The 16801-nt window shown below is 37.9% G+C and overlaps 1 protein-coding gene across 2 annotated transcripts in view; it reads left to right on the forward strand.

Annotated features, from left to right (window-relative positions):
* Positions 1 to 1623: 1623 nt before the first annotated feature.
* Positions 1624 to 16801, forward strand: part of Btc (betacellulin) — a 60868-nt gene continuing 45690 nt past the window's right edge. Inside the window, exon 1 of one of the 2 annotated variants that reach the window (XM_020169258.2) lies at positions 1624 to 2005. In XM_020169258.2, coding sequence (XP_020024847.2) covers positions 1942 to 2005 — 64 coding nt within the window. In that variant the 5' untranslated portion in view covers positions 1624 to 1941. The remainder of the gene's footprint in view (positions 2006 to 16801) is intronic. The other variant, XM_074041999.1, reaches the window with a different exon arrangement.

A 16801-nucleotide genomic window follows, 5' to 3' on the forward strand; every position in this document is an offset into this window, starting at 1 on the left:
TTGATCTTTTTTTTTTCTTAGTAACAGCTCAGCTTATAATTTAAAGCATTCAGACACATCCTAGTTACATGAATGAAGAGTCAGGAAGATCAATTCCTACCTTCAACCTTTCCAAACTTCATGGATAGATTCCCAATTTACCTCTCCCCATAAACAAGTAGAGAGTTGAAGATGAAGAGGAGGAGGGGAAAGGAGAAAGAAGAAATAAGAAAAAGAAGACAAGATAAAAGAGAAACAGAAAGAAAGAAAGGAAGGAAGAAGGAAGGAAGCAAGGAAGAAGGAAGAAAGGAAGAAGGAAGGAAGGAAGGAAAAAAGGAAGGAAGGAAGGAAGGAAGAAAGAAAATAAAGGAAGGAAGGAAGAAAGAAAAAGAAATTACCTTTACCTTGAAGAGACCATGTCTCAGGTGCCAGGAAATTCAGAGTATTTTGCCCTGGAAGCTCTTATTTAATTTTTCTCCTTTTACTCTCAGGGTACAGTGACCTTCTAGCCCCCAACCTTCAGTTTCTTTAAACCCCACACCTACCCTCCCTACCAGTCCTTTATGAGCAGTTCTATAAGATTCAAATGGGATTTGGAAAATGTAGAGCTGCGTTTTGTTCTTCTAGTTATATTGGTTGCCTAGGGCACTAAAATAATTTGAATTGGTTTTGAAATGAAATGTCACTTTGGGAAGAAAAATGCATAATAATTTGCTGAACTTGAACAATGGTCTAGGGAGGAAGAGGCAACTACTTCACCTGATTTTCATATGCAAAGGTTATGGGACTTTTGGATGCAATAGAAATTCAGGTTCTGAACTGAAGGAGGATGTTTACATGTGTCACCCTTACAGGAGAAACAGTTCAACACAAAAACATCTGCACCCTTTGGTTATTGTGGAGGCAAATATATTAATAATATAATGGAAAACTGGATGCTCCTTTCTGTCTTTGAAAGCTGTATGTCTTTGTATTCCTGAAATTGCTCAGAGCACAACCACTAGATTTCACCTTTCCATAACAAAAAGGTGTGATGAAGTAGGGGTAGGGCTTGGCAAGCCACAAGCAAAAAACCTCCTTTTATACATCCAACTAAATTTAAGAGAATAAGAGAGTAAGTAGATTAAATAAATAGGTGAAAACATAATGAAAAAAATGGATAAAATATAAACGAAATTTCTGAAGTAGATTTTGTTAAGTCAACATCTCCAGATAATCAATAAATTATTAAAAGATCAGGCATGCTGAAAACACTAGATTTAGGATTTTTAAAGACAACAAGGACTCTCTCGAAATTGCCTGCCTGTGTAACAGAAAGGCTTGTAAATTGTCAACCCCCTGAGGTTATTTCCAGGGAAGATTGGCTCTGTTCTTCCACCAAAGCTACTATCAGCTGAAATGAGGTAAGTTAGAGTTCCAGAACACGTTTGGCTCTCTGATTCTCCCTCAGAGGATTCCAAGAGTTGAAGCAGTTTTCAGGCCTGCCAGGCTCAACCCCTCAGCATAAACTCTCCCTTCTCCCTACCTACCCTGTGCACTCCCCTAGGGCAGGACATGAACTGTCAGGTGTGACCCAGCAGGGGGAGTGGGTGAGCTGGCCCTAGGGCTGCCCGAATATGTCCTTGGGTGTGGGGATGGGTGTGGGGCAATTTGGGTGGGAGCAGAGTGGAGGCTATCCCCACCAAGTCCTGCGCCTCTTTGCTGGGGTGTGTGCTGAAGGAGCGAGGATAAATAGGAGGCTCCCTCCTCTCCGCGACACTCTGGAAGCCGGCTGGCTGTCTGCCCTGGGTGTTTCCCTGCCCTGTAGCCAGGGTGCCAGTCCGACGAGTAGTTTCGCTTCCTCCTGGCTCCGGGATTAGTTCCCAAGCACCCTCTCGGGTGCCTGGGGCCCGGGAAGGGGGCGAAGAAGGAGGAGGGAGGGAGACTCGTCTAGGAGCTGCCAGGTCCTGCAGAGACGGGTTGATGGACCCGGTCGCCTCGGGCGGCGGCACCAGCTCCCTGTCACTGCTCCTGGCTCTGGCCCTCGGTAAGTGGCCACGCTGGGCACAGGAGAGCAGGAGGAAAGACGCGGGCTGGAGTCACCGCGAGGGCGAACCTTGAACCGCGCGGGCAGGTGGAGACGAGGGCGCGCTCGGGCTGGCAGGCGCGGCTCAGACAGCTTTGATGACGGGGAGAGGGCGAAGTTAAGGATCGGAAGTCGGGCACCTGGGGTTGCACCTGCTGGAGGCTGTCCCTAGGCGCGTGGGCAGGGAGGCCCCAGGACGGAAGGGATCTGGCTGCTGGTGCTGCAAGCAGGTGGCCGGTGTGCGCAGTGTGCGTAGCACAGAGGGGCGGCATCTTCTCGTGGGGATGCACTCTGGAATCTGGGGGGCTCGGAGCGAGCAAGTGAGCAGCGGTGGGAGGGAACCCCACTCAAGAAGGCGCGTGGGAGTGTGGGCTGAGAAGGATACCCGCGGCAGGTAGAGGAAGAGAACTCCTTGATTTTTCTGGCGGGGAGTGCACAGCAAGGTGGAGAGCAATTTGCCTGGCTTGTGTGTATGTGTGTCCTAGGTGTGTGCAAGAGACAGGAAAGGGCAACCGCTGGAGAGACTGCCCATGGCCTGGGAATGAATTATTCTACCTAATTTTTGCTGGGGCAAGTGGGAGGAGCTGGGAGGCTCAACCTACTGACTCGTTGTTACTGATAAGGAAGCAAAGGGAAATGACAAAATACCTCAATGCTTCACTTGGAATCTGTTATTTTCTATTTTAAGAATTAAGGGATGGAAAACTTTTCTTCATTTGCAAGGTTAAACCCCAGTTGTTAGTTAAAGAACCACTAGGTGATCACCTAGGTGAGGGGAAAGAGGCAGGTGGGAGGAGCAGGTGCCTGGGAAGAGCAGGTGCCTGGGAAGAGCAGGTGCCTGGGAGGGGCAGGTGCCTGGGAGGAGCAGGTGCCTGGAACCAGCTGGTGCACTCCAGGCCCCTTTGAGAGCCACTGCTCAGGAGCAAGAGCTGGAGCTTCACATGCCTGAAAGCTTCACCCTCCCAGAGGGTGTAGGACACCAGAAGGCCCTAGGTGGGAAAATCCCACCACCTCAAGACATACCCTCTGCATCACAGTCACTTGGGGTTCAGGAAAGGACTCCAGTGGTATTTTCTGGTCTTACCTGGAATGTAAGGGCCTCTGGGACTGGGGGGTTGGAGGAGGTCTCCCCAGATTAAGTGTGACCACTCCTAGATTCACACCTGAAGAGGGACACCACATGTGGAAGAGGATGGAACTATCTCTTATGAAAGGAAAAGCGATGGCATCTAAATGAAACTTTTTATTTGGCTGTGTCTTTGGAGTGAGAGAGGTGGCTACAAGGGTGTAGTGAATGTGGAGGTCCAAGGTTAGAGAGAAAGGACTGATTTTATAAACTTGCAGAGGAAGAAGTCAGTATCAACTCAGTGGTAGAGCATTTTGGAGTGTGAGGAAGGGCAATGAACCTGAGATTCAGGCCTGAAAACAACATTGATGCTTTTGCCAGCATCACTTGGATGTAGCTGGCTGACTATATCCTCTGCCTTTTGGCTTGTTCGGTGGAGGTAATCATCCATAATTGAGGTAGCTAACAAGGTGTTAAAGTATGTAGGAATGGGGAGGGGGGAGGGCTCAAGAAATTCCTAAAATGTGATCCTTGCCCTAAAAGAATTATGTTGAATTTGGGAACACAAAACTGACAAATATGCCAAAGTTCATGAAATCAGAGAAGGATGGGAAGGAGGGATGGAGTAATGGGGAGAAACTGCAGCGAAGACCTGAGTGGGTATCATTTATTAGTGGGTAAGACTGGAAATGGAAGAGAAGAAAATGGTGAACTAGAAAAGAGAAAAAGCATTTAGTAAAAGTTTGGTAATGGGATTGAGAAGACAATTGAGAAAGACAATTAGCTTGCCAGAAAGAGGAATTTATCAGATGCAGATAGAGTATGAGGAATCAAAAAAAAATTTCACACTAACATATTGGACACAAATCAAGAGAACATCATAAGGCTTGAATATAGGAATGCTATGATGCAAACAATGAGTGAAAGGAGATACATGTGGTAGTAGGGTGCAGTATGGGAAAAAGGGAGGGAACCATGGACCAGAGGATCTTGTTCCCTTGGTATGATCCACACATGTGCTAATTAGTGCCTAAATCAGGGTGCTTGACCAGCAGAAGTGATAGGGTAGAAATGAATATTCAAGGTTGATGGATATTTCTCCCCCTTGACTATAACACAGCCTTTATATTTTTTCTCAAAATTTGTCAAAAGGCAGAAATGAAAAAATAGAACAAAATTTAACTCTAATCCAGGGCTATAGTGCACTCAAGATAACCTAAATGTACAACCACCTTGTTGAGTGATTGACTTGGGAAATTGAATTCTGTCTCTGGATCCCCTAAGAGCTCTTACTTCTTGCAAAATGCCAAAGGGTGTGATTTGTTGGCATCACTGTTTCCATTAAGTGTTCTTATTTCTATCATATACACTTTGAAGTTCCATTACTAATTTAAACCATATGTTATTTCATTTATTTTTTGAAAAGAATGTGAGCAATGTGGTTTTGTGTGTGTGTGTGTGTGTGTGTGTGTGTGTGTGTGTGTGTGTATGGTGGAAAGTACACTGAAAGCTGGCACTGAGCAGACATGAGACCTGGTTTCAGCTCTGCTGTTCTGTGACTTTGAGACCCCACTAAGTTACAACTTTCTGGGCATTGCTTTCCTCATTTTCAAAATAAGTGTGTTTCATTAGATAATCACACTTCTGTCATCACATTCTTTTCATAATTTAAATAAATAACATGTAACAAGTTAGGAATGGCTTAGATGTGTGATAAATATAGATGCTCCTTAAGCACACCTGACATTTAGTAAATGGGTCTATACAGAGTAATTTTTATTCTAACATATGCAAATTATTCATTTTTCCCTTTGGGAAATTTTATGAAGGAAAAATTGAAGTTGGATATAGATAAAAGAGGTATGCCAGAGGAAGATTAAGTTTATATAATGCATAAAAATTTAGCATAGATACAAGTTACACATATGTGTATGCTATATTTATATATGTGAATATGTTTATATTTATATATGTAAATTATATATATTTCCATCATGCATATTGATTAGGATTTATTTTACTAAAACTGTTTAAAGGCATTTTCATAGTCAGTAGAAATCTTGAGCCATTTAATCTTATTTTTCCAAGTATGGGATTTTCCAAAAAGAGTTTACATTTCTCAGCTGTATGCTCTTATTTCTTACAAATCCAGTTATTAATAGAAATCTAATCCTAGTGGTTGATAGGGAACTGAAGAGGAGATACCTGCATATTCTCTTTTCAGCTTTGTTAGTGTGTGTGGGAGATAATCCCATTAGAATGATTTCTATCTTGGAGCAGTATGGATGATGGGATATAGTCTATCTTTTTTGCCAGGAAGGGGCATTGAACTCAGGGCCTCACATTTACTAGGCAAGCACTCTAACCACTTAATCTGTACCCACACTGCAGGATACAGTCTTAATTTTTATCTGGGTATGATTCGTTAAATGATGAAGAAGCTGATCCATAACATCCTCCTTGCCAAATGAAGGGAACACCCTGTAGTGACTTCATTCTAAGCCATATTTGCATTTGCTTGTGTTTTAAAGGCATATCATGAAAACCTAAGTCTGGTTTTGGTAATTTTTACATCTTCATAACTTTAGTAAGCAGTTCCTGATTTCCCAATGGTTTGTATTCCAAGATTTAGTGTTAATGTTGGATAATTTTAACTTATATAATATAAAAGTTATGTTTACTAGGTTCCCAGGTCTGTTCACAAATAACTTTTGGATTTACCATGTGCTAAGAGGACAGAACTAATAGTAGTAATCTTATGTTAAAGTCTACAAGTAAACATTGGGTTAGCAGATAATGTGTTTGGTTTCACTGTTATACCTTCACAATAGTGGGTTTCTTTTCATCAGCAAGAGCTTTGGAGGTGGGAGTGAGGTAATGTCTCTAAAGCATCCTCCATCTTCCATTTATTCAACAGATATTTATTGAAGATCTGTTATGAAAAGCACTATGTCATTGATGACCATACTTAACTAAATTTGCATGACAGAAGACATCTTCCAATTTGGCGTATTTGTTCCTCAGATAGGGAACAAAAGTCAAGACTTACTGGGAGAGTATAGGACAAAATACTTCAATATTCTAGAATCCTTCAGAGATTAAATACTTATCTCATTTATATAGAGAATTTAATGTACTGAATTTTGGAGTTGCTAAGGTTGTGCAGTGATTTAATCATCATACAGTGAGTTTATTTCCTTGTTCTTTTATACTACTCCTACAGCTATACTTGCCTTGTGTATAATATAAGATTGTCTGCTTGGTGTTTACCACATACTGAGTGCTATTGATTCTCCCAGCTTCCTCAATCTGGGTTCCACAGGACTTTTAAACTCATTTTGGTGATACTTTTCAATGGCCCAAGAAGGTTGGATACATAGTTCTACTGTAGATGTACAGAAAATAATTTAAATCATTAGATACATGAATGCTTCTAGTCATTAAGAATTAGTTCTCTTTCAGAAAGGCTAATTCTTCTTTAACCCTCACTACATTTCCAGGAGTTATATGCTACTATAAAGGACCGAACTTTAAAGATGTGGAAACTAACACTTCCAGAGATTAATAACTCACTAAAGTATACTATATGGCTGAGACTCAAACTCTGGTCTCTACTACCCTGAGCATTGTGTTCTCAATGCTGCACTGTCCTGCCTTTATGTTTCATTTGTTATTATTTGATCTTAAGCTATGACTCCAGCTGATGCTGGACCCAAAAATCTGTAGATCAGTTGTCTGGGAATGCTCTCAAGTCAAAGACAAAGGATTCTGTTTAAAATGGGTATATTTCATAAGGCTAATGACTGCTAGCCTTCCCAGGCATATATAGAAGAAATTTTAGTTCAAATGAATTTCTAACTGTGATAATTTAGAGAAATAGAGTTTTTTTAGATGGTTGGAAAGACATGGAGTGCTTAATCTTAATTCATATCAATTAAGCAATTGTCTACTTTATCAGCAAGGTGAAGTCAAGCAACCATGAAATACTTTCATTCATTCTTTACATTTTTCTAAGGATATGTGGCATGTTAGTTACTGACCTGTAGATTAGAGGCATTAATTACAAAATGGGGTGGGGTTGAAAAGTATAACAATGTTCGTATTCAGCCTTCTTGTTTCAAAGTGCCCAGTGATTTGTATAACAGAATGACATTTTCCTCTTTGCAAAATTATGGATTTATTCATTTGTTTGGCCTTATTTACTTTGAAGGATTGCAAAGAGTTTCTGGCACATAGTAGGAGTTCAAAACATATTAGTTAAGTGAATGAACAAATGCCTGTGGCTGTTGGTGAATCTGCACAGCCATTAAAAAGGCATAAAATAAAATATTTTGATTTCATCTTGGCAAAACGGTAGCCCACAGTTCAGAGATGTTGTAGAAGGACATGTTTCTTAAGCTCTTCTTACCGGACTATGCTGTGCTGGCAGTATGAGACAGCCTTTCACAAATGGGCTTTTTCTTTTTTTCAGGAAATTAGACCATTTTTTCTGCTTCTTAGGTTCTGCATTGAAGATTCAGACCACCCTACATGCTTCTCACATGTTTGGTTCAAGGGAAGGTTTCATTGGTCAAAATACATGCTTTTAAAATAAGTGTTTGGGTTTGGAGGTTTAGATCCATGTTTAGCATGGGTTCAATCCTTAAAATTAATAAAATAATGTAAAATAAAATAAATAGTTAAGTGGTAGAGGGAATGACATTAAACTCAAGGCAGTTTCCAATGGTTCATTTAAACAGCTTTTTTGGATTCTGTAAGCTGTTAGGTGATTTTCTCTCTCATTTGATTAGAACTTTCTTTAACACACTTTTTTTTTCACTAGTGCTGAGTAACTGATTTGTTATATTTGTGGGTTTCTGTTTAGTATTAAATAGAAACAAACTTTTTGGTGGCTCCTGTAGAAATCGAAATAGATTTGCTTTGGAGGTTGACTGCTCTTTGATTTGTTCATTTTGAAGAATTCCTAACTTATTTTACATTGCATTTAAAGATTTCATAGCCATAAATTGCCCAGATTTCTTTTTTTCCCCAGTACTTGTGTTTGAACCCAGGACTTCACACTTGCTCTTCCACTTGAGCCAGCCCCCCAGCCATGTCTGGATTTCTTAATAATTAGATTTAAGCACATGACACACAGATCTTAGTTCTCCACTCTTTGGAGTGAGCTGCATGACATGGATCATGCCCTCTAGTGCAGAAAGCCAAAGCAAGTCAGGAAATTGTCATCAGAACTGAATGAGTTTTAGAGGACCTGGACTTGACTTATTCAGGACTCCCTTCTACTGGAAATATGGATTTCTTACACTTGCTTTGTCTCAGGTCCTAAGATGAGTGACATAGGATATTGCTCAGTACTTTCATTCCTGCATTATGGAATCCCAACATAGTAAATCTTTATGTTTTGAGAGACTATTTTTAATAGGCTTTTTTATATCTATTATCTGGTCTAAGAGCTTAATAACTCATTTCATCCACCTAACATTATGTACCTAACACACATTATTATTCCAACTTATAGAAGAGAGATGAAGCATAAAGGGATTATGTAACTTTGCTCAAGTTTCTGGCTTTTTTAAGTATGGACTCTAAGAGTGAGGCAAGTGCTAGATCATAATAGATGAACATCTGTTGCCAAATGTGATAGATAGGAAGAGATAGGAAGGATGCTAAAATGCAAGGATGTTAGATTGCATCACAGTGGAAAAGCCAGCACTAGAATCCAGTTCTCCTGATTTATTTAAATAGCATTAAAGTTTGTTCTAGCTTTTTACACTTTTGGTTAGGCTACCTACCTACAAATCTGTAAATCCTGGGTGCTGGCTCTGCCTCACCTAGAGCCTCAGGTGTTTGGAAGTTCTTTGGCTCTTCAATCTACCCAGGAAACACTGTCACTCATGGGCCTGTCCTGGGCAAGCCTGGCTGATAGTGTTCATTCAGTATTGGTCAGAATAGGTGTTTTACTCCTGTCTGTGACTAGTGTCACTCTGAGCATCCTATTCTAACCCTACCCTTAAATAAACCTGAACATGTGGGGTGAGTCTTGTACCTACCTTAGTCTATGCTTAGTACCATGAGACCTAGAGGGTAGTCCTGTAGGCAGATGGTGAAGGAATGGCATTGCTTTATATTCTTCTAGATTGGACTCACATGCTCATTATTGAGAATGAATAAAAGGAGCCTATAATATGGTGGTCAACAGGTCAGTTCTGAGCCAGGCCATTGGGGCATGACCCCTGGTGCTGTGACTTACTAGCTCAGAAACCATGGGAAAGTCTCTTAAACTTTCTCCACCACAGTTCCCTCATCTACAAAAACTGATAGTAATAAACCAGAGTCATTATGTGAATAATTTCCTTACTGTATAAATCACTTAAAATGTGTCTGAAAAGTGGGCAGTTCTGGATAATCATGAGCTATTATAACAGACAAATGGAAGTTACAGAGGAAATCATTAATTGTTACCAGCATCTTTAAAAATTTTTCACTAATTTGGTTCTGGGTACTTCCTGAGTGTAATTAGTGTCTAATAATTGATGAAAACTTTCTCTTGTCATTATTTCTCAAATTCTGTTCCCATTAGTTATAAAACAGGTACAAATTCTCAAAAGTTTTATTTTGATTGGCTTTGTTAGAAAGTAACAAATATAAAAAATAAATTTGCAAAAGTAAAATGCATGTCGATTTCCTAAAGAAAAATGCCTCCATAAATTCTTCATCTGCCAATTCCGATCCTAATTTTATGCAATGAAGAACACTACAGCACTTGCCTAATATTGATCAGCCTTCAATAGCAGAGTAAATATTAAATATTTAAAATGAGATTTTAATATTTGAGGTAATATCAAAGTGGGGTTGTCTTATTTATTTGAATTATGTAAATAATTCTCAATTAGAAAGAAATACAACTGACATTTTGGAAAAACAGATAATGATGCAATGTCAAAATTAGTTTCTAAATATCAGAAAATGGAAAATAAATTATTTTAGAAATTTTTAGCTTTTAAGAAGAGAAAGTCACATATAAATATTAAGTTGTTCCACAATAATTGTCTTATCACATTGAGATAGTTACTTAACCTTTCTATGTCTTATTCTCTTATCTGTATAATGATAATAATAACAGTAACTATCATCTAGGGACAAAGGATCATCTTGAAGATAAAATGAGCTAATGCAGGAGAAGATTTTAGCAGAATAATTGGCATGCAAATATCCAGTATAATATTACTATTCTCAAATTAGTGAACATATAAATAACTTTAAAATTACTTCCCAGGTATGATCTATAAAGGAGACATAAAATCACTGTGTTCATTAAGCCAATTGAAGTGTTAGAATTTGTACATTGATCAAAGGAAATTATCATACTATTCCTAACTGGAGGCAAACAAATTAAAAAAAAACATGAATCTGTGCCCCCTCCATGATCGTGATTTCAAAATTTTTTTGAATACTTCCATTAGAATGTAAGGTCCATGGAGGCAGAGGATTGTCTGTTTTGTTCACAGTTATATCCTGGTGTCTAGAACAGTGTCTTTACATAGCAGTTCCTCAATAAATATTCACTGAGTGAACAAATTTGAGTGAAGATAGTCCAGGAAGTCCTTTTATACCAGTAGCTTGTCATAGAGCATCACAAAGAGCTTGATGCAAACTTTGCACCACACATACATACACTCCTAGCCTCAGTAACCAAAACCTAAGAACCTGTCACTTTTTCCCACAACTCTGTATTCCATCTTTCATGTCTTCAGACTTGTTAACAATGACTTATTTTGCTATGCAGTTAATCAGATGGCAGCTATACCTGGTCTGCTGAATAGGCTGACCTGACAGAATGAGATATTTCCAAGAATTTAGGTGTTGACTAACCACCATCAGCAAAACATTAACTTATCCAGAGGTAGGAATCTCTTGTCCATAACATAATACTGGTTGGGCTGATGGAAAGCACTATCATTATTTCTAAAACATGCAATTATAAGAAAGGTCTAATAATTTTAATCCTTTAAAATTTTGATATTTTAAAATGTACTAATACTACTTTATAGTGTGTTAAACATTGATTAATTAATAAGAATAGTCTAATTGCAAGCTATTGTCTTTCTAAAATAGTTTATAATATGTTGGATTAAAATGTTTGTCATTGTAGAATGGTTCAATCCTTCAGAAAGTTTTAAATTACATAGTACAGATTACATATGGTTCAGAGAAGGAGAACTAAGGATAGACTGGAGTGATGGAGACAACTCACTAATGAAGTAGTGCGTTGGGTTAATTTTTCCATGAAAGTAGTATAAGAAAACCTGGGAGAATTAGAAAGTAGACAAATTAATAATTGCCATTGTTTTGTGTAGCAAAAAGTGAGGAGACCCAAACACTTAGAACAAAAAGTAAATTTTGTGTAGTGTTGAGGGAAATAATGCCAGCATAAGCCGAGAGTTTCCAAAATGAAGACATTAGTCAGGACCCTGAATTCCTGATGCAGTACCATCTCTATAGGATTTCTTAGGAATTGGAGCCAAGTGATTTTATAGTTAAGATAAATGCATGCTTTTCATGGCAAATGAAAACTTTATCTTAAAATATTATATGGTTTCTTGGAGAATTTGTTCGAATGCTGTGGAAATATCCACACTGCTTTTAATCTTGTTTCTTATACCTTAGCAATGAGCTGGCCCCACTGTTGCTTAAGGGCCAGATGACTGGTCTGTTGCATGGTTTTTCCCTTCTTCCTCCCTCCCTTCCTTCCTTTTTCTTTCTCTCTCTTTTTCCTTCTCTCTCTCTCTCTCTCTTTCTCCCTCCCTCCATTCTTTCCTTTCTTTCTCTATTTATTGAGATAGCATCTTGTTATATAGCTCAGGCTGGACTCAAGCTCAAAATCCTCCTGTCTCAGCTGCTCAAGTGCTGAGATTACAGGTGTGAACCACCACACACCCAGCTTCCCTAATCTCTAACCACTCACTGATAGGCTTTATGAGGTTGGAGATTGCTTTTTACCTGGAAGTGACTCTAGGCCCATCTTATAGTTGCAATAACACCTATTAAAAGAAACTAGTGTTTCAGTAACAAAAACAAGTATGATTAAAATTTTAGTGATTAAATTTTAATGACAAGTTTAAGAGAATTGACTTATGATTACACAACACTAGAGGAAACCAATATGGAATGCACTTCATTCTTTTCTCCTCAAACTCCACTTTATTTCATGGAAACTCCATTCTGTAACATTAAGGGCACCATTTTTGTCCCTAATTCATGCCAGAGGACTTCCATGGGAATGAAATAATAGTGAATATTGGGTAGCTATTTTGGTATTTTTCAATAGGGTAATACAGTGACAACAGCAGTTTAAAATTGGTCTTAGTGTCTGGAATGGATCAGATGAGGAGAAACTGATCAAAAGCAAGTGAAGAAGAAGCTGCTGTTCCTGATCTTGCCAATTTTGGACCTGAAAAGAAGAAAATTCAGTAAATATTTCAAATCAAGAATTTATGTACTATAATAACAAATCATGTGTAAGGAAGGGGAGAGAAGAATTAAAAAAAACTGTCTCCAAGACTGCTAATCTAAGAGAGAAAGAAATTTTATGGTACCATATTTGAAAGAAAATTGCTATTGTGGGGTTATGTGCTGTTTTGAGACATTTAATTGCCTTATGAGCATTTGGAAATATGGAAGTTGAATTCTAATTAGAGCAGTGGAACCCAATATGGTTGTTCTCTAAAGAAATGTCAAAAGTACAGGTTATCATGCCTCTTCCAGATCTAATAAAGTCTTCTTTGATATGACCCTAGGAATCTATATATTTAAGATTTCTAGGAGATTCAAATTTTCCATGCAGAATAACTGTAAATATTTTATGTAGCTACTCCTTCTTTTAGGTGGTGGAGATTAATTCTTTGTCCCCTTTTAGTCTAGGCCAACTTTAGTGATTTTTTTCAAAACAATATAATATCACAAATGGCATAATTTCCTTCCTTGAGGCTAAATAATATTCCATTGTATATATTTACCTCATTTTATTTATCCATCTGTATGTTGATTGGCATTTAAGCTTCTTCCATACCTTGGCTAGTATGATTAATTTTGCAATGAACATGGGTGTGGGTACCACTTAGAGATCCTGATTTCAATTTTTTCAGGTGTATACTCAGCAGAGGGATTGCTGCACTTATATAAGGAATTTAAAATAGTCAAAATCATAGAACTAAAGAATAGAATGGTGGCTTCCAGGGGTTAAGAGGAATGAGAAATGAGAAAGTATTAATCAAAGAGTACAAAGATTCAGTCATCAGCATGAGTAAGCCCTAGAGACCTACTGTACACCACAGTGCCTGTATTTAACAATATTGTATTGTACACTAAAAATTTTGCTAAGAAGATAGATCTTATACAAAGTGTTCTTAGCATACACACATAATAGGGTATGAGAAGGGAAATAGTAACTTTATTGTGGAGAATGCTGATAAACACTGTCTTAATCATGGAATCAAGTTTAACATCATCAGTGATGTCATGTGTCCTCTAGTGAGAACACTTCATCAGTGTAGTATTCTTTACAAAAAACTACAACCCCAGTCCAATTATGATAACACTTCAAACAACTCATAAATTAAGGGGCAATCTACAAAAATATCGCACCAATAGTTCTCAAAAATGTCAACGAGGTCATGAAAACAAGGGACTAAAAACCTGTTACAGACCAGAGGAGACTAATGACCTCAACTCAGGAAAAGGACGTTAATGGGGAAACTGGTGAAATCAGAATCTTGAGTTTAGTCAAAGCAACATACCAAAGTTGTTTTCCTAGTTTTAATAAATGTACCACAGTATGATCGTTAACAACAGTAAAGGAAGAAGAAAATGAGTAAGGGGAATATTGTGAATGCTTTGCACTTTGCAACTTGTCTGTAAATATGAGTGAATCATTTAACTGATTATAATTTTAGAGGCTAGCACAGTGCTTGACATACTGTTACATTTTTTTTAAAATCCTGGCAAATATTTTTTAAAATCCTGTTAAATTTTTTTAAATAATTGAATCTTTAGGTGCTTTGTGAGACTGGATGACATTATAAAAAAGAAGACAGACAAAACCACAGAGACAATCTAAAATGGGTAGTACCACTGCTGGAAGGAGACCAGTAAGGGGATGGAGGTATACGTTTTAGTTTTACAAGTTCTAGAAATGGATGGTGTTGGTGGTTTCACATTATGAATGTATTTAGTACCATTGAACTGTATACTTAAAAATGGTCAAGATAGTACATTTTATGTTGTATTTATTTGACTCCAAAAAGAAAATTGGGAAAAAAAGAGGCCTGAAGTAGAGTTGTGGCAACATCTGTTTTTATGTATGAAATCAGAAACAGAGCTGCAGAGTTGTGTGAAAAGGACAAGTCAGAAGCCAAGAGTGGGGGTGGATTTCAGATAGAAGATTTGGGAAGGTCAACCATATTAAATGCTGTGGAAGTGGAGGAGGATGAGGTTCAAGAAGAGGCCACTGGTGAGTGAGCTATGAGGAAATCATTAGTCTTCTTACAAGACCAGGGACCAGAGTCTGGTGGTGACAAGAAACCACATACACATATATGTGCACACTTAACTGAGAAGGTAGAAATTAGGGTTGATGGATGGAAAAGATACGTTTTGGTTTACGAGCAATAACTTCACAAATTTGAAAGCTGTTTCAACAAAGGTTTCCTTTGTTTGGTTAAGAGAGTATAACTTGGATTAGTGAACTAAAATTCCAGGAATACAGTTCTCATCTTAATTTTGTAGGAATTTTTTCCCCACATGGTGATTTGAAAAAAATGGAATCAACTGCCTTGGGATGTGGTAAGGGTCCCATGTGTACTCTAGGACTTAGTGGGATCTGGAGAAGTGTTCCATGGTGAGGCAGCAGATGGACCAAATCCCTCCCAGGGTTTATTATGTCTTTCTGAATATAGGATGTTATTGTGCTTTGGGAATGGTTTTGAAGTTAGAACACAGAGTTTCAAATGAATCAATTGACAGTAAACTTCTCTGGAAGGAACAGATAAGGCAGAATACTTACAGATCCGGAAAGCTGGTAGTAAAGAATTTTGAAAAAAGAAAATTACCTGAATTTTTTCCATCCCAAACCAGATGCAATGACTGTTTATTCTTATGATCCTCATCTTGGAAAATAGTAGCAATTCCATGCTCCTGACTGTTTTTTGCCTTAAAGACTCTTCACACTATATTTTGCCATCTGGATGAATAATAATTATCAACTGACTTACTGTGAAGGGAGGAAAAACACAACTATAACTGGTAAAATGTGTGGATGAAAATTTCAAATATTGTTATGTCAGGAGCCTCTTATTTCTAACAGTGATATCCTGTGAAAACTTTTGTAAGAAAAAAATCTCTATTCATTTCTAGATAAAGTATAATCATTCTGTAATGGAGGATAAGAAGAGTGATTGTAAGTTTGATCTAGATGTGAGATGAGATTACAAACCAAATAATAAGTCTCACCTCCCATTTTCCCTGAAGAGGCAAATTCTACCCAATAGCAGCCAGGAGGCACTGTTAAGTACTTACTGAGTGTTTTTCTAGACTAGTCACACATGCAGTTGTCTTTCAAGATGTGGTGAGCAGGCATTGCAAATCTTTAACTGGAAATATGTGGTGTAACTGTTTCTTAATGAGCCTTATTTTCATAGGTCACATGAGAAAATCAATTGAATTATTTCACAGTCACATTATACAGATCAAGAAGGCCCTTTGTTCTTAATACTTCTTTGTCTAATTCTTCACTCCAGCTAGACAGCTTTGCTCATTGCTCCCAAACACCCCACGTTCATTTTTATGTCATTGCCTTTGATCCAGTTCAGTTCCCTTCTTCTTGATAAAACTTTTCTTCATGATTTCTCTAGCTTAACACATTTTCTCTCTAGAATTCCATTAGAATTTATTTTCTATACACCTAGCACTTACAATACACTAATACTTCTTTCTTTGTAGTTCTGGTCTCTGCAAATAGTCTTACTGATAAAGATAATAATGGAGCAATGCTAAATTGGATTGGCTTATTCTACCTTATTTAAAGGGCTCAAATTCTGGAGCTCTTTTAGGTTGGATAAGCATCCACTCTGAGACCTGTCTTCTCTGATTTACCATTATTAAAGTGTGATGACTGTTACCTCATGGGTCAGAGGCTGTGTTATCGCTGGACCCAGAGGACAATTCCACAATTCCTTCTCACTTTGCACTTGGATAATCCTCCTTGAAAACAAATTGTCCTCTTTCCTTGGTTCCTTTTCCTCCTCTTTGAATTACTACAAAAATTCAGTGAGTCCAGAGCTTTTCATTTAAAGGTTTACAATATCTGACTATCTGGTCTGGTCTTAACAAAAAAGAAACAGTAATCAAAAAATCAAGTTTTGAAAATATGATTTCTAAGAAATTAGGTTATTATGGAATTCCCATTCAATGTGGTCATTCTCATCACACATTTAATAATGGCAATAGTAAAACAACAAAAAAGGAGGTTGATTTACTGGCAAAAGCATTGTGTAGTGTTGACAGTTTTCAAATACATGAGTTAGTTTATATTTGGCAAGTTGTTAAATTATTTCCTTCTCTGGGCTTCAAAAATACAAAATTGTGGAATAATTTTATAAGTTAAAATTGTATTATCTATCATCGTTAGACACCAA

The sequence above is a fragment of the Castor canadensis genome, chromosome 9 (assembly GCF_047511655.1).
Source record: "Castor canadensis chromosome 9, mCasCan1.hap1v2, whole genome shotgun sequence".
Taxonomy (NCBI): Eukaryota; Metazoa; Chordata; class Mammalia; order Rodentia; family Castoridae; genus Castor; species Castor canadensis.